Source organism: Equus przewalskii, chromosome 3 (genome assembly GCF_037783145.1).
Source record: "Equus przewalskii isolate Varuska chromosome 3, EquPr2, whole genome shotgun sequence".
In the NCBI taxonomy this organism is placed as follows: Eukaryota; Metazoa; Chordata; class Mammalia; order Perissodactyla; family Equidae; genus Equus; species Equus przewalskii.
Genome location: NC_091833.1, coordinates 90,453,737 through 90,478,224, shown reverse-complemented (window position 1 = coordinate 90,478,224; position 24,488 = coordinate 90,453,737). Strand labels below are relative to the sequence as shown.

The following is a 24,488-nucleotide window of genomic DNA, read 5'->3' as shown; positions in this document are numbered from 1 at the left end:
ACCATCTCATGATACCCCAAGTTTCTTCCTGGTGTGGTTAGCTTCTCTAAGCACATAGAGGAATACAGTCTGTTTAGATATTCTCCATAAAATGTAATACATTTTAATGTGAATGGAAAAAGATATTACAATATAGACATAATCAGGAAGAATTTTTTTTTTCTCATGGGGTGAGGAATCACATCACTCACAGAGGGAAGAACTATCTAGTCATACACAGAAAGACCTTCACTAGACAGCAAATCCAATGGTCTTCTAGAAGTAAAACTTTTCACATGTCAGTTCCATAATCAAGAATTCAAAGTGGCTTTCTTTATTGAGCCTGAGCCCTAAATTATACACAATCGACTGCTGTCTGCCATGCCGAAAAGCCCCAGGCTTTTAGTGGACTGCGGCATGCCCTGCCACACCAAGTGACAGATGGTGGGATACCAAAGTATGCTGGAGCCACAATTTCATGGCAAAGGGCAGAGTCTGCAGTGGCAGCCAGGGAATCAGCCATACCAGAGTCCCAAAGCCTCAGGCTATTGTGGAAGTACACCATCTTCTTAGGGACTTTTGGGATTTTTGATTGTTTGTTCTTGTTTTTGTTTTTTGCCAATCTTAAATGCATGCTGGCCAAGAGCAAGCTGACTTTCCTCAATTAGAACTTAGTTATAATGCCAAGCAAATAGAAGATGTTTTAAGCATTACAATATTGCAACTGCAACCTAGTTTGCACGTTTTCAGTAGAAGTATGTACCTATTTAAAAATTTCTTAGTAAAGGAATGTGCTCATTTCCATTTCTCCTGTCCATTACTGATCATAAGCATATTGCACATATATAAATAACAGAAAACATTTTTCATTACAGATAACTTGTATAGTCTATATTTTGGATTTCATGGAATTTAGTGCTTTCTTCGGAATATATTAATGATACAGTGAAGTCCACTGTCTTCTATTTAGAAAAGCCCAATGAAATAAAATCTTAAAAAAAAAGAACTTAGCATCTGGGAAAAGTGGATGAAGCAGGAGAAACATTAGTAGATGAATCATTTCAATGATGCTGTTCATCTGCATGGCTTTAAAATTTTTTAGGAAGTATAGCCCTTTCTTAAAATAATAAATTACTGAGAAACCAAACTAGTGAAAATTCAGCAAGGGAGTGCCTCAGGTTGACATAGGAATGGAAGACCAGAACTCCACTCCCTGTCCCAGGAGACAGCCAAGGCCCCTCTTTAGAACATCTAGAACTCCACAGAGCACATTATGCTTTGTTTACAAATCAGGTTAATGAACACTAGGTTTAGAATATGATGATCAGGGTTTGCATTCTGGCCTTAATGCTTTTAATTCCAAGTTTCCATAAACTTGAGATATCACCTGCTTCACCTACTTACTTGTGTTGAGGTAATGAGCAGCTGAGATAAATATAACAAGAGTTTTGCAAAGTCTAAAGCATTAGATAAATGTCAGTGATTATTTTTGTTTAGTTTTTATTGTTTTTTAACAGAATTTGGAGTTGTTGTACATGAAACTGTTCGTCTTTTACGAACATACATTCAAAATAATGTAAGAATTTTTCTCTGTTCTAATAACTTCTGTTATGTCTTTATTAGCAAGAAAATTAAAATCAGCCACAAAAGTGTTTTTGTGTAGGTGGAGTTAAGTCACATGCTTTGAACACCTCTTCTGGCATTAGTGGTGGCCTTGTGTTAATGCACTGGTACTGCTTCCTCCTGTCCGCTAGGATCAATAGCACATGATCAGCATAAGAACTATGACATGGCCAAGGAGTGGCAAGGCCACTGCCTCATCAGGACAAAACCTATGATAGCAGTAGTTAAGCTTCATGTTCTAAGTGAGGTAACCAGTGCCATGGAGTCATAATATGTAATCATTAAAAATGCATAAATTAATGATTGCAAAACATTTAATAAAACTAAGGTCCAGAAATATCTAACGTTAAGACTCTGTTTAACCTTGGACTTTAAAAAAGATAAGGAGCTAAAGTTGAATTTCAGCTGTTACATAGCAGAATGTCTATTCCTCATACAGAGAATGTAGTCTAAGTAGGAACCTGAAATAAGTGTTTCTCTCCCTAAGGCAGACTAAGTACTGAATATGGTAGTATTAGAGAGATCTTTTTAATTCATAAAAAATGATTAATATTCTCAAGAAAGAAAAGAGTTATCCAATATTCAAGCAAATTGGAAGACTGGAAGTTAAAGTCTAGGATACAACGGTGGGAGATTATTATTAACAATAATAATAATAGTACCAATAGTAACAGTTATTAAACATTCATGTGCTGAGCAATTTGCTAAGTGTTTTACATGCATTATCTTAGTGAGTCCTTCTATCAGCACTATGATGTAAATACTGTAACTTTTCCTCATTTTACAGGTGAGAGATTGAGACTCAGAGTAGATTAACTTGCCTAATGTTAAGAAGCTAAGGGGAGAAGCAGGTATTTGAGCTCAGGTTATTTTCCAGAACTTGTAGAAAACCCTATATGCCATAACCTTATGTGCCATAACATAAGGCACACCAGATGTTCTCTTTCCAAATGACTAAAATCTGGAATTTCTGGAGGATATTGGTATGACAGTCAATCTTGTCATCAGGCATGTTTGAACTGGACATGTAAAATAAAATGTAAGACACAATGGAAAAGTCAAGATATGCAAATTAACGTTAACGCCTGTGATTCCCAACAGTACTCCTTATATCCATCTGCAGGATGTAAAGGACTCACCCGAATTATAATACTGCAGTCAGGTTCCTTCCTTTCTACAAACACTTCAATTAACAAGTCTCCAGCCTGGGAAACCTAGAAAGGGCAGATATGAAGACAGCAAATATAAGTATGTTGCAAGAATGCACATATGACACAAGACACTTAGGAAGTCCTAGTCCTATTTCTAAATATTTTATAATAATGAAATGAGCCAATTTCCCTGTTAACAGCATGATGATACCCATTTTCCAGATGTGTTGATTAAGCACAAGGAATCTACACAAATGATATAATCAGCAACAATAATAATAATGCAATTTTTTCATCTCTTACTCAAGAGTTTAGTGTCCTCAAACACCCTTACATTCTTACTGAAATAATAAACCTTGCTACAGTGGAAATAAGCTGACTTCAACAACAGAAGTTGTAAGAGCCATCACCATGTATGTTAACAGGATAAACAAAATGAGGAGTGAAAATGGGCCATATATAATTCTGCTCTGAGCTATAGTGTGGGCATAATACCAATAATTAAAAGGGAAGATAGATCCTTCTGAATTTTCAAAGAAATAATATGGCCAAAAATTGAAATCTGAGGATGAATTAGGTCAGAGCTATATTAAAACTACAAATAGAGAAAGTATATTTAGCAAGAAAAAAAGTGAAGTGATAAGGTAGGTAATAATGCCAAGTTTTTATTTTAATTTTCTTTAGTTAAGAATTAAGTGTTGTTATGTGGGTCACTATTATGCCCCAGAAAACATACTAAGGGAATAAGATACAAGCCAGAAAATAAAAAGCATAAGATATCACCATGTAGACTGACGGTATAATGTGGAGAAGATTAATAAAGAACTAAATGAATCTATGAAAAATATTTTGAGTTTTCAGAAATTCCCTGAAGTTATATAATCACTTAGAAATAATACTCATCACCCAATTTTCTAAAAATGATCATAATGGAGAAAGCAATCATTCTGAAGTTAAATTCGCCTCAGAATAAAACCTGATGAGTAAATTTGTGGGGAAAATATTAAAAATGTCCTTTGAAGAAATGTTCTTAATTATTCTGGCACGACTGACTTAGAAAAGATTATTCCCAATTTTTCCTCTTCACTTTTGATGCTACACAAGAATTTTAGGGAAGATACAGTTGATATTTTTACTTTTCACTATGTTTGCATAAACAAGTCTCCAGGAAAGACGAATTTTAAAAATTAAAAAGCAAACACAAAAGAACTCATAGAGCGAAGCCAAAAGCAAGAACAGCTAAGAAATTCCAGCAGGGATAAGACACAGAGACTGTCAGAAAAACACTCCAGAGAGGAGTTTTGAATGGATTCAAGAAAAACTCAAGCAAAAGAACAGATTTCCCCAAACTCTTCTACTTTTCTTTCTCAATTACTCTATTCTTATTTTACTTACGTATACTTAATTAGAAAGCATTCAAGAGTCATTTTTTATTGTAATATGAATATAAAAGATAAAAATGCAGAAGAATACTCATACTTTATCTAACAACAATATAGATAATGCTGCCCAAGATTATCCCTTGGGCTCACACGATCCTTCATTTCATGACTGAAATTCTCCCCAAAAAGCAAAAGTCCAAGAGAACTAACTGATTATGAGCCAGATTTTTTAGTGTTATAGTTAACTCCTCTGGAGGCTGCATTAATTACTGTGGGTCAAAATAGAGAAGACACTTCCTGAGGTAATTAATAGCACAGTATCAGTACTTGGGGATGTAGGCACTAGAATGAAAGCCTTTCCTCGTCTCCTTCATGTGGAATGATAGCTCCAGTGACTTCTCTAATTACTAGTGGATATTTCAGGAATTAGGTGAATTTACTGTGTTTGACTAATAAGAAAGTATTTGCCTAATTCTCTGAGTAAATTCATAAACAGAATATATTTGGCTTATATCTATTATTTACACTGGTACCCTGAAGCCACTACAATTTCTAGCCATTAGAAGAGCATTAAACATCAATTTTAAGGAAGTTCAATGAATATGCATCAAACAAGGCAATGTACCCTGGAAAACTAATGGGGCAACCTGAACACACAAATGCAATATAATGTGACTGAGGAAAGCAAGAGAAGATCTAGAAAAGTCAACTTGAGACATTAATCAGCATATGTTACAAAGATCACATTAGAAACATTCCCACTAATGCAATCATCTGAGAGCGTGCAGAGCAAAAGCGCATTAAGAAATAATTTATATTTTCAAAATCATAATGGAAAGAATCATTAGGGAGTCTGAATTTTCAGTTTATTCTAGTATTTCTTTGGCTTTAAATGCTTCCTTTGAAATCCACTGGCATTTTCAATAGTGCTTTTATAACTAAAACTTGATTTTATAAAGCATATTTTGATAAGATTAAAACTGATTTTTCCCTCCATATTTTGAAAAATTTACATTAACATACTTTGCCATTTTGGAAATATGCATCATGCTGCAGATTACACGACTGTTTTATCTAGGTTATTTTTTCCCCATTACTTTTACTTGCTTCATATAGGAACTTGCAAATAAATACAACAAATGTCTTTACTTACAATGGAAGTTTTTGGTTTTGTTGTTTTTTTTAAATTTTTTTATTCTTTGGAGATCTAACTATTACTACTCACTTGAGTGTCTTTCCACTTGGTAATAAAGCTATTTTCTATGTCCATTTGTTTGACTTGGTCTTCTTTAACCTGTTTAAAATATAATTTGGGACATTCTAATAAAATACAAGGAGTGATGGCACTCATCCTCACATAACTCTTCAGGAATTTAAAGACCAACAAGTTAAAAATAAATGAGAATGGCCATCTTAATCAGCATGGGTCCACACAGCTGGGGCAGAAATAAAGCCAACAAGATAGAGCCTCATAAAGTTCAGAACATTTTATGATGATACCACTTTAGGCTGTAGATTCCATCAACAGAAGCCCAATTGCAAAGGTGACTTAATAAGCAGAGGGGCTGATTGATGACTGGTTTGTTAAGAGCTTATAGAGGCTGAGAGACAAGACTCATTTCTCAAACTGAAATGTCCATTAAGTGCTTATGAAATTTCCACCATTTAGTTAAAGTTGGATTTAACAAAACTATGAAAGTAACCATTTATTTTTTATTAACCTAACAGTACAATAAAAAGAAAATAAAGAGAGCATGTAAAGCCACACATTATTTTTTTTCTAATTCTTTTATGTCTCAGTATCAGAATTATTGCAAAGAAGCTGCTATTGATCAAAAACAGTGGACACATATAGAAAGAAATAAAAGGAGATCAAAGAGCAAAGAGAATCCAACAACTCTGGTGTCCGTTCCAGTATAAATTAAGATACAGACTGTGTACTTTTATTTTATTAAAATATAGTTTCTTCCCCTTTTCTAAAGGATCTTGTGAGCAATTATTACAAGAATCTAAGAACTCTAAAAATGATAACCTATTACATTAACCCATTTGATGTCATCTTGTATATCCACAGCCCTAGAAAACAAGTAGTCTTATACAACACCATTTCATGGAATGCTCAAAAAGTTTAAATGACAGAACTGAGATTCCAGAAGCAGTTAAGTAATGGACCTACCTGGACTTTTGACCCAGATCCCCTAAATTCTCCATATATTCAAATCCTGGATTTATTTCCTCTATTTTTACTTCTTTGAACTAAGAAACCATCCCTGTGCTAACAGTTTTCTGATAAGACCTGGAAATATTAACTTCATAAAACAGCAAATTGAAAAGTCAGACAATTAGAAAAGAGATGACCAAGTAAAAACCACAGAATAATATTTCAGAATTTTCCTTTATCCAATTTGGGGCACAATCAAAAGAAAACACTAAAATGTCTTAAATTGCAGAATTTAATAGTCTGGTGTTTATCACTGAATTTGTGAAATTCATAATTTCACACCTCTAAGTAGATATACTTAATGCATATACATACTGAGGAGAAAAAAAAAAACCATAAAAACATCATAAATAGAAATATTCTGTCCAACAGACACCAGATGGTAAAAAAGCTTAAAAAGCAGCCAAATTTAAATGAATGGCTACAGCTCAAAAAGCTAGTTATATCTAAAATACTATAGATCATATAACTCTCTTTTATTTTCATTATTTTTAAATATTCATAAAGACCTGAATAAAACATCCTTAAATATGTATTTCTGTTTGCAAATAGTAACATCAAAACTACTTTAAAAGAGCAGGATATAAAATATTTACCTCAAATATTTCAACATAATTATTAATTAAGTCCTCGATTACATTTACTTCTTCACTAGTTTGTCCCTTAGTTTGAAACAAACAGGATGAAAAGACCAAGGCCAAATTATGGGCGTCCATGTGATTAATTTCTGAGCATTTCTGAACCCTGTTGGAGAAAACATAACTCAGTACAACACACTTCTTTCTGGAAATCTTATGGAACTGTAAGTCATAATACTCATTTATCATTTTTTTAATACACACATATTGAAGGTCTCTGATATAAGTGGTGATTTAAAGAAAAACACACCATTCTTTCTTCCAAGTAGTTTACAGTTTGGTTAAGAATATAAGACAAAACTACTAGGGGCCAGCCCAGGGTGCAGCGGTTAAATGCGCACATTCCACTTCCCGGCAGTCTGGGGTTCACCGGTTTGGATCCCAGGTGCGGACATGGCACCGCTTGGCAAAAGCCATGCTGTGGTAGGCGTCCTACATGTAAAGTAGAGGAAGATGGCATGGATGTTAGCTCAGGGGCAGTCTTCCTCAGCAAAAAGAGGAGGATTAGCAGAAGTTAGCTCAGGGCTAATCTTCCTCAAAAAAAAAAAAAGACAAAACTACTGTTAATGGAGATATTACTACAAGTTACAAAGCAGTAGTTGAATGTTAATTTAGAGTAGGGATCACCATATCTAAAGAATTCCAGGCAGTGGGACAACCTGTGGCTAAGGCATACAGGTGTTCTTGCAGAATGGTATAAAATGACTTGCGAGACTGAAGTATAAAGTAATGAGAGAAAACAGGGCAGTAGGTAAGTAGAAAACAAGGGAAGAAAGGTGAATTGGGAGGCATAGAGTAGAGAGTTCCAATTCAATGTTTAGAGCTGAGCTGAATTTTCCAGAAAGCGCACATCAGGTGAGAAAACTCCTGGCAGCATGTGTTAGTATGGTTATTCAAAACAGGATATTATCTTTCAAAAAGTAAACACTTAATTTAAAAACACAATTACACTTTTCTTGGATATAATTAAGGATGGCTTTTTATAATGAAGAGACCGGAAGAGAGGAGTCAACTCTCTCAATCAGCAGGCTACAACACTTGGGTCTTAGAAAAAGCATCATTTAAAGTATTCACAAATATATGTTCAAAGTGATTTTTAAAAAACTACAGCCATCACCCCAATAAAAGGAAATTTCCATTGATAAAAATGCATGAGATGAGAACTCTAAGTGATCCGCATGGGAGTATGTGTTAATGCTCTCAATTTGTCACTGGCTATACACATAGCAGCTGCTCAACTGCCTGTCCAATTACATTTGCAAACTTCCGAAATACACACTAAACAAGAGAGACCAACTCCAAAGAAATAAAACAAGATTAAGGTAGGTACACCTGTCTATAAAGAGCAGAGATTCTAGTAGGTACAAGAAAAAGTGGATAAATGTGACAGCAATGTTATACATGATAACAGAAGAAACATAAAATGCAAATTGCATAGCAGAGGCAGAGCAAGTAAAATCATCATATGTGATTTACAAGATGCAAAAACAATTACAAGTTAATAGAGGAGGACGTAATAATTGCGGACACCCCTCTCAAAACCACTCCTGCACTTTTATCACACTACACTGTCAACGCCTGGAAAATTTATCTGCGTGTCTGCCTCTCTTACTAGAATCTAAGCATCTCACAGTCGGAGACTGTTGCTTTAATCACACTGCAGTGCATAATAAATATCTGGTGAATGGAATTAAGTAAATGTTAGTCATGGAGGAAGTGATTTTTTATCTAGGGCAGGAATGGAATTAAATGCTAAATCAACTTGACCTCATCCAAATTGACCTCTCAGACTTTTGATGACACTATCAAACATCCCCATCCTCCTTGACACTTCCTTCTGCAAAAGCATTCTTAGGTACTCTTCACCTCTCTTCTTTTTACTTGTAGCTGCCTTAATTTATGGCACTAAGTACGTATTTTCCTTTTCTTCCTCTATTTCTCTGCTTAAGTGTTACATATTCAGCCTACTCAGTCTCTCCTCACTCAGGCCTTCTCATCAGAAGCCCAAGGAAACTATTTCCTAGTAGTTTTCTCTGCCTCTATTCTAACCTCTTCTTAACCCATCCCATTACAGGGGCTATTATTCTAAAACAGATTTGATGGGGGCCAGACTGGTGGCATGGTGGTTAAGTTCGCATGCTCTGCTTCGGCAGCCCAGGGTTCACAGGTTCGGATCCTGAGCACAGACCTACCCACTACTCATCAAGCCATGCTGTGGTAGTGCCCCCACCTAAAAAATAGAGGAAGACTGGCACAGATGTTAGCTTAGTGACAATCTTCCTCAAGCAAAAAGAGGAAGACCGGCAATAGTTGTTAGCTCAGGGCCAATCTTCCTCACCAAAAAAATAAAATAAAATAAGACAGATTTGATTAGTCACTCCTTATCACTTAAAGGAATGAAATTCAAATGTTTCTGTACAACTGACAGAGCCTTTCACAACCTCCTGCCAGCCATCTATAAACCATTTTATCTCTTTGCACAACTATTTCCTAGAAAATTTCCTTTACTCATTCCTTGTACTTATCTTTCTTTAATGCCCAGTTCATATATCCCTTTAAATCTGAAGCATTCCTTGGACTTCAACACACTGTGACTCACTCAATCCCTCCTCTATAATTCCACGTCTCATGCTCAAATTTTCTATATTAAAACCTGTCCTGATGCTGCTGTGTTTCACTAAAAAATTACAAAATGCTCTGCAGCACCCCTGTGAGGTCACTCTGACATCTCAAGGCTCCTCGGTACTCAGTTTGAGAACTATGGACTTAAGACTATTTTTGTCTTTCATGTACTATTATCAAATATTTCTGTTCACATGGAATCTCAACAGACATCATCTTGTACACAGCAGGAGTCAAAACATATGTTAACTGAAGAAAAGGAGGGAGGGAGGAAGGATGAGAAGAAACTTGTTACCTCAAACTCAAATCTGAGTTAAGAATTTTAAGAATAACCATGGGCAATTCAATGTTTACAATTTAACTTAATAAACTGTAGCAGCCTGGTCACATATTAAAATTTTTGAAGGAAAAAATCTATCTCAGAGTCTCATGGGCATAGAGCTAGGACTACATAGTATATAGATTATATTATATAGACTATATTTGTATGGTGCAATAAGAAAATCAGTTTTACAGTAACGGAGTTTACATGTATGAGCTGCGGTGACTGGGAAAGAAAGATAGACAACAAATTGCGAAGGATTTCTGAATCTAGAGTCCAAATAAAGTACTTTTAGTAGAATTCAGCTTCACAGAAATTTATTCAAGAAATCCACTGAATTTATTACATCCATCCTAGAGGCTACAACAATATATTCCTTAAGCAATATTTACACTTATAAGAGTTTTGTAATTATTCTTGCTGATAGGAAAACAAATCTTTTGTTTTAACTTAAAAGGTTACTTTGAAACATCCTCATCCTTCAGATCCCATTCCTCAAGATACCATTATATTCCTCCTATCCTCCCAAATGCAGGGGATGACACGCCCTGACATAGGAAGTGTTCTTGACTTATAAAATTTCCTCATCTGATCAAGAGCCTGACACCAAATATTAGACTCAGGTTAGATATAAACTGATAATAAAGAAGTAAGAGTTTATGACGAGTCCACCATGAGAAAATACCGTGCTCACAGACAGATTCCTGCTATAGACTTCTGGTCCCTGTGCTTCCTTCTCTTTTCCAGCTCCCCTCAATAAGTTTTAAAATTCCTGCTTATGTTCTAGATGTATCTGAGGATGCTGTACACAATTATTTCTAATTCATTTAAGAAATTCTCCAATGCTATTTATCTGAAATGCATCTGAATTACACAAAGACACTAATTCCATTTTGAAAACATTCTTAAGAGAGGTGAAGTTTCAGAGTCACATGAAGACGGTTAACCACAGTACTTTAAATTTAAGAAATAATGACTTATTGAGTGCCATGTTTGAAATGTCTAGAAAAGTTCATGAATCCACCCACCTGTAAAGGTGTTCAATTATAGCTGCCAATGTTGCTCGGTTGACCCCTGGGAGAGAACGTATAAATGCTCCATACTTTTTAATTCTTTCCTTATCATCTTGGGTATCTAGAGGGGGGAAAAAAAAACAAAGAACAAAAGAAAACTTTAGATCTAAACTAACAGTCTGTATTACAAATTTGCGTTTTAACAGTATTTTAAAACAACATTCAGAATTGTATTTCACTAAGTAAAATAAAGTTTCAATAGAAAAACATTTAAACTTCTATAATTCTGGAAAAGCATTTACACAAACATGCTATGGTTATATGCTATAGTTCTTATACTTTGTAATTCAAAATGAAGCACTTTCAAAGCCCAAGGTTCTATTTTATCCTCTACTTTATGGACTACTGAATTCCACCTAATAGGAATATATTCAACTAATAACTCAAATTGGAGTGCAAATTGAGATAAGCCAAAAGTATTCCAACTCTGGCTAAGGAAAGATATCACTATTTGTATTTGAAAATGGCATTTCTGATCTTTTTTCCTTGTGAAATTATAAAAACCTTCCCCAAACTATGAGCTATCCCAGAGATATGAACTGCGCATTATCCACAAGAACCACATAAAGTGCCTCTTATCAATCTTGGTACCTTCACCTCTTTGGAAAAGGTAAGTGGACAATGGAAGAAGTCATGTGCAGGCCTGTAACTATGATACACACTTAGAGGAGAACAGACGCTCTGCCTTCGGCATGGACAGAACTTGGTTAGTCATGGAGAGGAGGATGAGAAGGAATTACCCTCTACTCTCCTAACCTCAAGAAGTCAAGAGAAACCAGACACAGGAACCCTCCAAGTTCTAGCAGTGGTGGTTTGGTCTAACCCCCTAGCTCACAAAGGAAATAAAAAGTCTTTCTTCAAATAAATAACTGGTGCTGACACTGTAACTCAAAAGGACTGCACTTATATAGCCCCGCCTTGATTCCCAACTACCTTTGGAAACAAGACTTTTTCATTTTCTGCTTAGCCTTACCTATTTTATTCACAGAAAGCCAGCAGCACATTAACGATTCTTTTAAAGTACACAGTCACTTGTAGAGGGCATTAGGATCCCTGGGGAGGTAAGAAACTCTGTGGCACATTTTTGAAGTACACTCCTATTCAAAAGTGAAATGGATAGTTCCTATGTACTGACTTAGCCTGCACATGAGATCTATAAAAGTAAAAATGGTCTTGCTGACTTAACTCCACTAGGAAATGACTCTCTAAAAGCAAGAGGGTAAAACACTCAAATTACATGCAAAGAATATACCAGAAGTGAATTAAGAATTATCCAAACATTTACCCCTGTGTCATCTAGTTTCTAACTGTAGAGGTAACCATATTTATTCAATAAAATGTAATCAATACTACTACACTTATAAAAAGAAGTCATGCTAGTACAGCACATTTTCACAAATCTTATAAGAATAAAATAGATGATATTTTCAAAATAAAGCTCAAACAATTTGAAAGCAAAATGTAAGATAGATTTCAGGTCATGTAGAAAATACAATGAACCAGTCAACTAGCCACAGACTTCAGACAACTTAATAGTGTCCTTAGAAAATAGATCATATATCACATAAACAGGTGGTGTGCCACTGTAAGACATTCTTTGCCTCAGGGGCACAGGACCCAAGGGAGCTCTCCTATGAGATCACTCAGAGAGTTATGGTTTATTCTTGTCAGACCCAACATGCAGCATTTCTGACAGGTAAGGGTGAGCTACGTTGAATCTAAAAGCAAAGGATTTAAGGCTATTGGACCCAGTATTGAAAGGCTTCTCAAGTAAATTGTCAATGAATTTACATCCAAGTGAAGGGTGAACACATTCCTCTCTGATACATGCTACCATCTGCCAACTCCTGGTAGACTGACATTAAGGCCATCTTGGTCATTGAATTTGACAACTTCAGCAAAAGCATATTTGTCACAGATTTTTGATAACTAATTTTACAATAAAGACTAATTGTAAGTCTCTATAAAATAGAGGTGCCATGCCACAACTACAAGGACCCACAACGAAGAATATACAACTATGTACCGGGGGGCTGTGGGGAGAAAAAGGAAAAAAAAAGAAAATCTTTGAAAAAAAAAAAAAACAAAGGTGCCATAAATAACTTCATAGTTATAAATTACAATAAAATCTTCTTAAAACAAAAATGAGGGTGGCAAAATAATTGGCTTTAAAGAGATATATTAGTTAATTACATATTTTATATCCCAAAAACTATGCAATCAACTCTTCTTGTGATTATAGTTAAACCTATTGATCTGAGAAATATCAAGTGACAAAAGACTTCTGAATTAGGTGAATTGTGAAAAGCTTTATTTTAATAACAATACCACTGTCTTCTTAGTGACTCTAAGGGTCATTCTTGGGATAATTTTTCAAGCTGTGGATGTTTTATGACATCATTTCAAAATTAATCTCTTCAAACATCATATTTATGTTTTAGAGTAAACAAATATTTTCAATGAAAAACCTGTTTCTCAACAGAGGAATATCATATAGTCAAATTCAACGGTCATTTTCCAAAAAAAATCTTGAAATGGATTAAATGTACAAAAGAGAAATTATATTAGTAAATTATGATATCCAATAATAAATTTTAAAAATTGAAAAAAATGAGGATTGTAAATCATCATTTTGGAAGCATTACAGATATATGGGAAATGTTTGTGGTTTATTAACAAAATAAAGATTATATATATAAATTACAAGTGTGGGGACAAAGGCTACAAAATAATATATAAAAATGAGGGGCCGGCCTCATGACACAGACCTATACCACTTGCTGGAAGCCATGCTGTGGCGGCGACCCACATAAAAAATAGAGGAAGACTGGCACAGATGTTAGCTCAGGGTGAATCTTCCTCAAGCAAAAAGAGGAGGATTGGCAACAGATGTTAGCTGAGGGCCAATCTTCCTCAGCAAAAATTTAAAAAAAAGAAAGAAAACAGCTCTATTAGAAAGATGGGATTAAAGGCAATGCTTATACTTGAAAGTCTTTATTATCGTAATGTTCTATAAAAGGAGTTATTTTGAATTAATAGATGTAAACATAGGTTTTATTGAAATCTATTTGACCCAATAAGTAATTTAATAAACTGCTTTTCCAGAGTCATTTCTTAAATAGGTTCTCTTACAGTGTGGCAAAGCTTTTTTTCTTCATTAGACAGAATCCAGGAAAAATGAACAAAGAAAGAGTAAAAAAAAATATTGTTATGTGCTCTAAAGAGGTAGAACACCTGATAAAGGAAAGCCAAAAGAGCCATACGGGGAAATCATGCAGAACTAACCTTTATTAATCATTTCATTTTAATCTTAATGAGAAATTAATAGCACACGTGGACTTGACTATAACACTTTCAAAGTTAAACAAAGCAAGCACTAGAAATCTACTGAAAACTAAGTAGTACTATAAAACACTATTTAGCAATTATTACTATAAATTTCTTCTGAGGTAGATATAAACAACTATTAACATTTGCATAATTTCTGTTCTGAGCCATTATGTACACTGTTCCTTTCAATTAAATGTTCAGATAAGCAAAGAAGATTTTTAAAAATCTAATTATCAAATTAGAAGGCAAGCATTTATTACGTTCTATATTCTAAGTATTACCTAGAGCAGAGATCCAGTATGGATAGAGCTCCTTAGTAAGGAGCGCATCGTCAATGTCACAGAGAAAACTTTTCAACACACCCGTCACATCTTCAAGCTGATGTTTTCCAGCCCTCAATTTAAAGCTTCTTGCATCCTTTTTGAAATTCTCCAGGAGTTCACTTACGCGCAAACGATCACCGTTCTTCTGATAGATATATTTGCACCCTAAACCTTTGTGTAAAAAAAGGAAAGGTTATAGGAAAAAAGTCTAAAATCAAAATCCACTTTGATAAAAATAAAACAAATTTTTGTGTTGGAATGATGAGCACAAAGAAATCGTTATCCAAGACTCCATATCAACAAGCATAAAGAGACAAGGCTCTTCCCCCCTAATTTTAGTATTTAAAATGTAAAACTGATGAACACATTATTCCAGGCTCAGCTTTTAGCAAGCCTCTGGTCAGCCCTTCCCCAGGTCTTCACAGAGTCACTTTAAAATGTTCTTTTACCTCAACTGCCCTGTCTTCACTTAGTCTCTCAGTTTCACTGACAAAAGTGAGGGTCTCTGGTATAAGTTTCCTCAACCCTCTGTCCTCATATTTGTATATTAATTTCTGTCTGGTCCCACATTCACCTTCTTGCAGATGAAGAGTTGGGCCATCTCCTGTTCAAAGTTATTGATTCATCGAGTGCCCATATAAAATAAGAGGCGTAGTAATGGTGAGGAGGTGGGGGAGCGGCGATGATGATGAATGATGATGATGACACAAATAGAAAATTAAAGAAATCCTCCCTTGTCCCCTCCCAGGTCTCTCTTCTCTCTTTCTTACAAAACCAAGCTGAGTTTCCTATATCAATTCTTTCTACCATCTCACGTCCCTGTTAATCCTTTAACCACAGAATCTTGCTCTGTGCTCAATTCCCACTCTGAGACCATCTTCATTAAGAATATCAATGACACCCTGTTTTCTAGATGTTTTCAGTTTTTATCTAATGAGAAGCCCCTGCAGTGTCTGACACTCCAGATGAGTCACTGTTAAAATTCTTTTAATCTCATGGCTTTCTGGACATTATGATCTCTTATCTTTTTTCCCCCTTCCTCCTCTGTGGCTACTCCCCCAGTCTCCTATTTATTTGCTCATCTACTATTTACTGGTGATTCCAAGAATCCATCCTCAGTTCTCTTCTCTTCGCCTACTCCCCTACAAAATTCTCTGGGTGAACCCATCCAGCCTCATCATTTCAAATACTACATATATTTTTTCACCCGGGTTTTAATTTCTAAGATTTCAAACACATACACGTACACTCTAATATATACTATATAAATATACATGTAACACACATACACCATACTTATACATATGGACAAATCAAAACAATGTGAGGAATTAATTCTGCCACCCTATTCACTACCTCACCTCCCAATCTCAATACGTTCTTTATATTGTTCCTTTACTTCAATACAGTCATACGTTCTGACGCGTTCTGAGAAATGTGTCCTTAGCCGATTTTGTCATTGTACGAACATCATAGAGCGTACTTACACAAACCTAGACGGTATAGCCTATCACCCACCATGGCTCTAGAGTACCAATCTTATGGGACCACTGTCATATATGTGGTCTGTTGTTGAGTGAAACATCGATACGCAGCACATGACTGTATGTAGCATTGCCTTCTCCCCAGGCCTTTACAAGGCAGAACCTTTCTTTCTCACTTACCACATTAAAAAAAAGACTACGTCATATAATTTTCCATCATGACCTTGCTCTCAAAACTGCCCCCTTCTTTCCCTCCCACGGACTCTTATTTTGCGCACGCAACCCCTCACCACGGTTCACTACTCCCTGCCCCTATTCTGGTGCAGCCCTCCAGTCTGCCTCGACAAGGACAACAGCGTGATCTGAGGATACAGGTCTGTTGGTGTTACCAACATGATACAAAATCTGGATACCACCCTCCCACTGCCCAGAGGGCAAGCTTAAGGATTTTATTATGATATATAAGACCCTACAAGAATCAGCCTAACCGTCCCGCCTCCTTTATCTCCCTGCTCTTCTCACACTAAGTAAGCTCTGGCCACATTTAACTACACAAAGTTCCTTGAACAGACAACTTCCCTCAGCTCCACACCTGGGCACACACTGTTTCCTCCTCCTGGAATCCCTATTCCCTTCTCCTAACTAGCTCCTATTTTTCCTCAACTCATGGCAGGCACCATGTCTAACCCAGGAAGCCCTCCATGACCACTCCTACTCTGAATGAAATCGTACCCCCATACCATGGGCACCTGTACCAACCCCTGAACCTCTCTCCCACAGAATTCTGTACACTTGAGATATCACTGCCCACTTGTTTGTCTTTGATACATACATCTGTAAGCTAGAAGGCAAGGATCATGTCTTATTCTCTGTACACATCCAGCAGCTACACAGTGCCTAGAAGAACTCAGCAGGTATTCAATAAATGACTACTTAATGCAAGAATAAGCAAATTCTACAAAAAAACAATTGTCACTAAGTTTCTGAGATATTACATTCCTAGTTGAGTGAATTTCCAACAGCTGGTACTCTTAAGTTTAGTTAACTGAATGTGAACATAATTTTGTTTACATAAAATAATTCTCCCAAGAACTACTGTAACTCTTTAAAAAAATTAAATCTCTAAAAATTATACTGTAAACTCAGTCAAGTTCAAATTTTCACACCATGAGCACAAAAAATCGTCCTTTAGATTTAAACCCAAAGGTCAGGGAGTTAAAAATAATTGTGACCTTTGGAAAGGCTCTGAGCTGACTGCCTGCAACCTGTAATCACTGGGCCTTTTCTAAGTTCATATCAGATCTTCCCTTTTATCCATGCTGGTAACATTGGGGTTTTCGCCACGTTCTGCTCATAAATAAATAAATAAATAAATAAATAAATAAATAAATAAATAAAGGAGCCTTTCATTGGCTTTATGCTTTAATATGTAAGTTAATGTACCTTGTACTAGAGTTACAAAGCAGTTAGAATGTAGGAAATTTAGTTGAAAACATTCTAATGCTTAACGATTTCAAATTCAAATAAACATCACAAAGAAACTTCTGATTTCCCTAGAGAAACATTAAATTGGATACACTGAAGTTCGACAAAGTTATTTGACTCGTTTATCAGCTTAAGTAAGAACCTATGCCCTTACGAAATTAACATGATGTGAAAATTCACAGTGAGGTTACGCTCTTGCTAAAACATAATATGTGTGCTGCTAATTTATACCCTCGAAATGCAAGTGCTGTACTGAATGAGCAATAAATGAAGATGATAACCTTCCTCCTCCCCATTTCAAATGAACAGTTGATAAGAGACATATAAACATAGTGTCATAGGAAGGAACTTCATAGAGTAAGGCTCACATAATGTGATTACCTACTATTTACAGTAGATATACAATTCAAACGCAATGAATCTGAATATTATGATAACTGTTCTTGGATTACATATGAAATAAGAAAGATACTTAAAATGGCCCTTCTCCCAGAAGAAAACAGATTAATATGTATTATAAATTTAATTTCCAAAAATTACTTTCTGCACAGCCTTTGTGATTTCAGACATTTTGTGACATGTCAGTGTATGATCAGCTCTCATACTGGAACACACGATTGATGGAGTTGTTTTTAACTTTTCACTCCCACTGCTGTATTTCCCATACCAGGATCATTGGCTGGCACACAACAGACACTCAACAGATAAGTAATAAACTATTAACACAATGTTCTACAACAGCTCTCTCACTGATTACACCTTCTTTTCAAATTAAAAACACCCAAAGAGACGCTTCCAGTATTAGAAAAAAAAAAAAAAAAGTTAGCACACCTTCCAAAATGCTAAAAAAATCATTTTACTGTTTCCCACATTTGAAATCTAAATCTATGGCATTTATATACAGATTAAAAGGTAGAAAATATTCTTATACTAAAAATATAGTTAAGAAATTTCTACCTTTTTGAATGTTAAGGAAATATGTAACAGAAAGAAGGAATTTGAAGAATTTACAGTAATTTGAAAAGAACCATGAAGAATAAAGGCATACTTTATTTACTTTTCAGGCTTATTTAAAATACTACCATAGCATATTAAATTACAATGAACTGGACCATTTAGATATCAATCAAGTTTTTTTTTTACTTGCAAACTATTCACAAAAATATTTATTACAATTAACCACCATGATTCTTCACATAAACATGTATGACACCAAAGCATGTTGAAGAAAATAAATATGCACACACACTTTGTCGGCATGCCAACAAAAAGTAAATTCTTTCACATATTGGCCCAGAGTTTACCACTTCTAAAAACATGCTCAGGCAGCACACTGTCTTCCCCTAGATTTTATCTAGGCTTGTAACTTTCAAAAAAAAAAAAAAAATATATATATATATAGTCTTTACTCTATTTTTAATATACATTTTACAATACAGATTCTTTCAATATGTTACTGAAAATTTTTATGCACATAAAGGAAGAAGGAAATGGTAAAAGTACATTATTTAATTTAAATGAATTTTATTGGGAGAAGGAATGGCACTTAGCTGAACAATGACTATGCTCATATTTTTCACTGATCTATTTACAAATATAAAAGGCTCTAATTCAGTCAAACAGAGGTTCCACTTAAGAACTGCAAGAATGATACTATGAGTTCTTGGGGTTGAATAAAAACTCGGTGATACTTACCATACTGTGTAACAAATGCTATACAGCTGTTCACGATAATGGGCACGTCATTTTTGCTGAGCTGCTGATCTTGTAATGCATTACCATCTGTACCTGCTGCTTTTTCAATTGCAGTATGCCAGACTGTGAAATCCAACTTGGTATGCCCATGGATGTATAATGTTCTGTAAAGTGTAAAAAGCATTTCAAATTATAATTTCACTTTTTAAAATAAAATTCTTACTTCTCGACAGATTATCCTTAAATCCATATAAACATGATCTTGTCTCACCCATCAGAAGAAAAACCCTCTGTGTATCACTAGCTTCCACTCAATCCCTCTTTTGCCTGTCCAATCACACCTCCCCAGAGAGTACAGGAAGCTCTCTGAACCTGTGCTCTCACCTCCTTTCATTCCCCACCCCTTTTTGTTCTGTTTCTTAACAACTAGACTGAAACTCTTCTGGCAAGCATCCCCAGCAACTTCTAATGGATATTTCTGGCTATACTTTTCAAGATTTTAAAACTGTTGATGATTTCATTTCTTAAAAATAGTCAAAAAAATACCATCCAATTTGGCTTTTGCAGAACAATTCTTTCTGGCTTTTCCTCTATTTTTCTCTCAAGCTCACTTCCTCTTTCTGGAAAGGAAGTTGTTACCTCAGTGCACTCAGGCATTCCAAGGACCCCCCAGGGACATGGCATTCAGGCCAGTGGTTTCATCGCCATATGGAAGTTAGTAACTCCCAAATCCCTATCTCCAGGCTAAAACTTTGTTTTACAAATCAGATTCCCATGTGATCCAAAAACCACAGCACAAAGCAGCTAAGACCCTGGGAAATGCAATCACTTCCCGAACTCAAACTTCAGCTCTGCTCTCACTTCCTTTATCACCTTGGACAAGTTAACAGTCTTTTTGGGGTCTCAGTTTCATCATTGGCAAAATGAAGATAACAATAGTACCTACTTCAGCACTCAATGTCATATTAATAACTAAGTAATAACCCATAATACTAATTAATATTTATTTTTGGACACTTTCACCTTAATGTGCCACAAGCATCTCAAATCTTTCTCCCTCCTTCTACCAAACTGGTACTACAATTCTCCACTTATTCCATCAGAAATTTAGGATTAATTAATTACAGATTGGTCCCTTCCCACTCCTGGTCTGTCACTGCCACATGAATTCAGTCATAAAATCCTGTAGATTCCAGTTCCCTGGCATATTTGCTCTGCTTCCTCTTCATTCCAGCATGGCCTTATTTCAGGTCTTTATACTATTCCTAGAGGTCACTAAAACCCCTCCAAACAGAATTCCTTTCCCAATTATCCACCTCTCTAATCTCTACTCCTGGGGTTGCCAGAATGATCTTTCTAAAATGCAAAGTCAATGACCTCACTTCCTGATCATCGTCCTTCTACAGCTCTGGAGTTTTCTAGATTGACAGATGTTCATGATCTGCTCTATACTTTATCTTCCAATTTTGTCCTTCCTGTACACTGAAGACATACTAGAAAAACAATTTCACATTTTCTTGGCTTTATAATAAATATTTCTTGCTCTTTGGTTGGCTGCTTTAATTCCTCCCCAAAGTGTACTCCAGGTGACCCTTCCTGACATTCTGTCCCTGATGTCCCTCCTATGCTTAGTGTGTAATAGGTGTCCCTTCTCAATCCTGAATGGTCACTGTGCCCTCCATGATACCATCTGTTCTGTCCGTGTGACTGTTTTAGCTTCCAGACTCCAAACTTCACACAGGCACGCACAGAAAGCACTTCAGTGTCTCTAGTCATTAGCACACTGCCTGGTATTTTAGTGGGTACATAATAGTTTTAAAGTCCTATCACTAGACATAAAATTTGATTTGACACACAAGTTAAAGTAATCACTGATGTGTTTAAGTATATGTACACCAAAGTAAAATTATTAATCTTGATTTCGAACTAGGACAGGGCTTCTTTGGATTCAAACTAAAGAGAAATATCGAGCTGCATGAACTCTGGGCTGCTGTTTTGGTTTCTTTTTGGGGGGATAGGGAGAGTGGGTAATCTTACATTCCGGGTAATTCACTCACCCTAATTTAAAAAGAAAATAAAAGTCCTCCTTTCTTTCCTTTGGTTTCTTTTCTTGAAATGCTCCTCTGTGAAGACAAAGCTGCCTCCCTACACCCACTTCTAACATCTTCTGAACTTGCTATAACTACTCCTTCTTTACTGACATCCGTGCCTGTAGTCCTCATCTCTTCCTTTCTGACATCTTTATCCATTGTTTTTATTTTCCACAACACCACAGCAGCCCTGACCCCCAGGTTTTCTAATTTTCTTTTTGAAGAATTCTGACACTTGTTCTAACGCTCCTGACATACTTTAGCCTTTTCCGTTTATCTTACATCATCTTTAGCTCAAAAGCATTCTATTGCTGGATACATTTGTCTAAATGAAACTGTACAGCTCAGGCAATTTCCCTGAAAAATGTCAAGCCCCTAAATTTTGTAGACTTAACCAAAATCATGTCTTGCTAAATTCAGGACCTAAGGTAAATAAAAAATCTAAATTTTCTCTCTTACTTCTTTTTTTTTTTTTAAGCTGACAACTAAGCTCTAAATTGATATAAAATATTTGAAACTGTTTGCTTATAAACAAATAACTACAATGGGTCAGTATTTCAGCAGGCAGTGAAAGAAATCCAAAACATACTGGCCCTCCTACAATACCAGTATAGTTCTGCCATTAACCGTGAGCATTTCAAATTTCAAATTTTCTTTCAAGTCAAAAGAAATCCCGTGATGACAAGTTTACCTGTCTCCTTGTGAACTAGTGAGGGGTAGAGAAAGTAAAGACAAGTTAACTTCTGAGTCAACTTGTTAAAAAAATCCTAAAATATATCACCTGGTGCAGTAGATGTTTGACATTCAACTGCATCGGTTCAACAACGTTCCTCTCTGATGCTTATCTAATCTCTGTGCACACTGAACAAAGCATCAAAACATATTTTCAACACAAATGCTTGCCGGCTTTATGATTTCAAGTGTTATCAAACAATGCTTTTACATTTCTGGATAAGACTTCCAAAGAAACATCCATTTACATCTTGAAAATCTGAAAAGTTATTTTGAAGAACTCTAACCATAGAAAGAATTATTCTAATTGTCCATTCCCAAGTATAATTTTAAAGGGTACTTCACAGCCATGTAAAGAAACATCCCTATATCCTATAATGAATCAAGACAGTTCAATAAGACCTAGAAACCAAATCCCAGGACTAATAAAAACACTCTTTTCAAAATTGTAGTATAATAATCACAAAGTGTAGACTATCATATTTGAGCCTAGTCTACTGACAAGAGCCAGAAGTGTCTTCACAAATAATAGGATCAATAAATTTGCGTGTAGAAAAAATAAATTCACTTATATAATTGTAGAACATTTTAAACAGAACTAAAAAGCAAACAACACACTCCACAAATATGACTGAAAAAGATAATATCCTAAGCATTTATTAAAAAATAAAAACACTGAACCTTGTAGTATATATCAGTATTTGTTTGGCAAAAAAATACTTTATTTTGCTTTCATTTCTGAAAGATATTTTTCCTGAAGACAACATTTTAGTTTAACAGGTGCTGGTTCGGTAGTTTTGTTTGGAGTTGTTTTGGTGTTTTGCCAGCACTTTGAAAAAAGTTTTCATCACACCATCTTCTGGTTTGCACTGTTCCTGACAAGACATTCTCATCCTTGACCAGTATATTTAATGTGTCTTTTTCCTCTGGTAATTTCAATTTTTTTTCCCCACATTAGCTTTCAGGAATTTCATTATGATATGTGTTGATGTCGTTATCATGCTTGAGATATGCTGATTTTAGTACATGTGTGGGCTTATAGTTTCCATCAAATTCAGAAAATGTTTGGCCACATTTGTTCAAAGATTTTTTTTACTCCATCTTTCTCTTCTCTGATTTTTGGATTCTAATTATACCTACATGAGACTGCCTGATACCATACTAAGGCTCTGCTGATTTTATTTAGTCTTCTCTCTTTGTCTTAAGTTTTCATAATTTCTACTATCACTGATCACTTTTATGTAGAGTCTACTTTTCTGGTAAGCCAATCCAGTGAAATTTTCTTTTCAGATGGTGTATTTTTTTTTTTGAGGAAGACTAGCCCTGAGCTAACATCTGCTGCCAATCCTCCTCTTTTTGCTGAGGAAGACTGGCCCTCAGCTAACATCCATGCCCATCTTCCTCTAATTTATATGTGGGACACCTACCACAGCATGGCTTGACAAGCGGTGCATAGGTCCGCATCTGGGATCCAAACTGGGGAACCCTGGGCTGCTGAAGCAGACGTGCGAACTTAACCGCTGCGCCACCGGGCCAGCCCCTAGATAGTGCATTCTTTAAGCTTTAGAAGTTCCATTTGGTTCTTTTTTTAGTTATTCCATTTTTTCTCACTATGTTTATGTTTTGAATATCTTTGAATATCTTTCTAATTTATAATATTTAAAAATCACTGTTTAGACTATTTGCTAATTACATTATCTTTCTCATTTCTGGGTCTGTTCCTATCAACTGATTTGCAGCTTTTATACATCACTAGTAATTTTAACCATATGCTAGATTCTGTGAGCATGGAGTGTCAGGATTGTGGTGTCTTCCTTTAGAGAGTGTTGATGTTTATTTTGGCATCATTTGCCTGTTTGATGCCAGGCAACTAAATTATTGGTGGAGCAGCTAGGCCTTTGAAGTTCTGTTTTTTAAGCTAAGTAAGGTAAAAATACAGCAGGCTTTACTCTACGGCTGGTTTAGCCTTAATACTATGGATTTACCTTTCTGGGGTCTTTACTGTGTGTTTAATGGTCTGTCTAACCCGGCTGGATGGAATTTGAACATACTCCAATGCTGTCTAAGCTCTGGGCATTGTTCTACTCAGCAGCCTGGGACTTGTTTCTGCCTGGCCCCTCGAAGTTTCTACCTGCAAGATGCAAATTAGTACTGAGCCAAAGATGGAAAGGAACTCTTCGGAAGATTTCTGAAACTCTTTCTCTACATATTTCCCTCTGCTCTGATACTCTATCCCGCAAATTTTAGCTACTACAGATTCCCTGAACTATCTGTAACTCTTCAGTGTAGTGAACCCACCCATTCTGCTTGGGTCTCCCCATTCCCTGTGCCATGGACT

The 24,488-nt window shown here is 35.7% G+C and overlaps 1 protein-coding gene across 12 annotated transcripts in view; it reads right to left on the bottom strand.

Annotated features, from left to right (window-relative positions):
* The window catches only part of ARAP2 (ArfGAP with RhoGAP domain, ankyrin repeat and PH domain 2), a 177,602-nt gene that overhangs the window by 52,024 nt on the left and 101,090 nt on the right, over nt 1-24,488 (bottom strand). For 7 of the 12 annotated variants that reach the window (XM_070612987.1, XM_070612990.1, XM_070612995.1 and 4 more), the window contains 6 exons: nt 19,329-19,492; nt 14,623-14,835; nt 10,967-11,072; nt 6,953-7,100; nt 5,361-5,429; nt 2,742-2,816 (listed from right to left, as the gene is read on the bottom strand). In XM_070612987.1, the coding sequence (XP_070469088.1) occupies nt 2,742-2,816; nt 5,361-5,429; nt 6,953-7,100; nt 10,967-11,072; nt 14,623-14,835; nt 19,329-19,492 (775 nt within the window). The remainder of the gene's footprint in view (nt 1-2,741; nt 2,817-5,360; nt 5,430-6,952; nt 7,101-10,966; nt 11,073-14,622; nt 14,836-19,328; nt 19,493-24,488) is intronic. The other 5 variants (XM_070612992.1, XM_070612994.1, XM_008516864.2 and 2 more) reach the window with 1 other exon arrangement.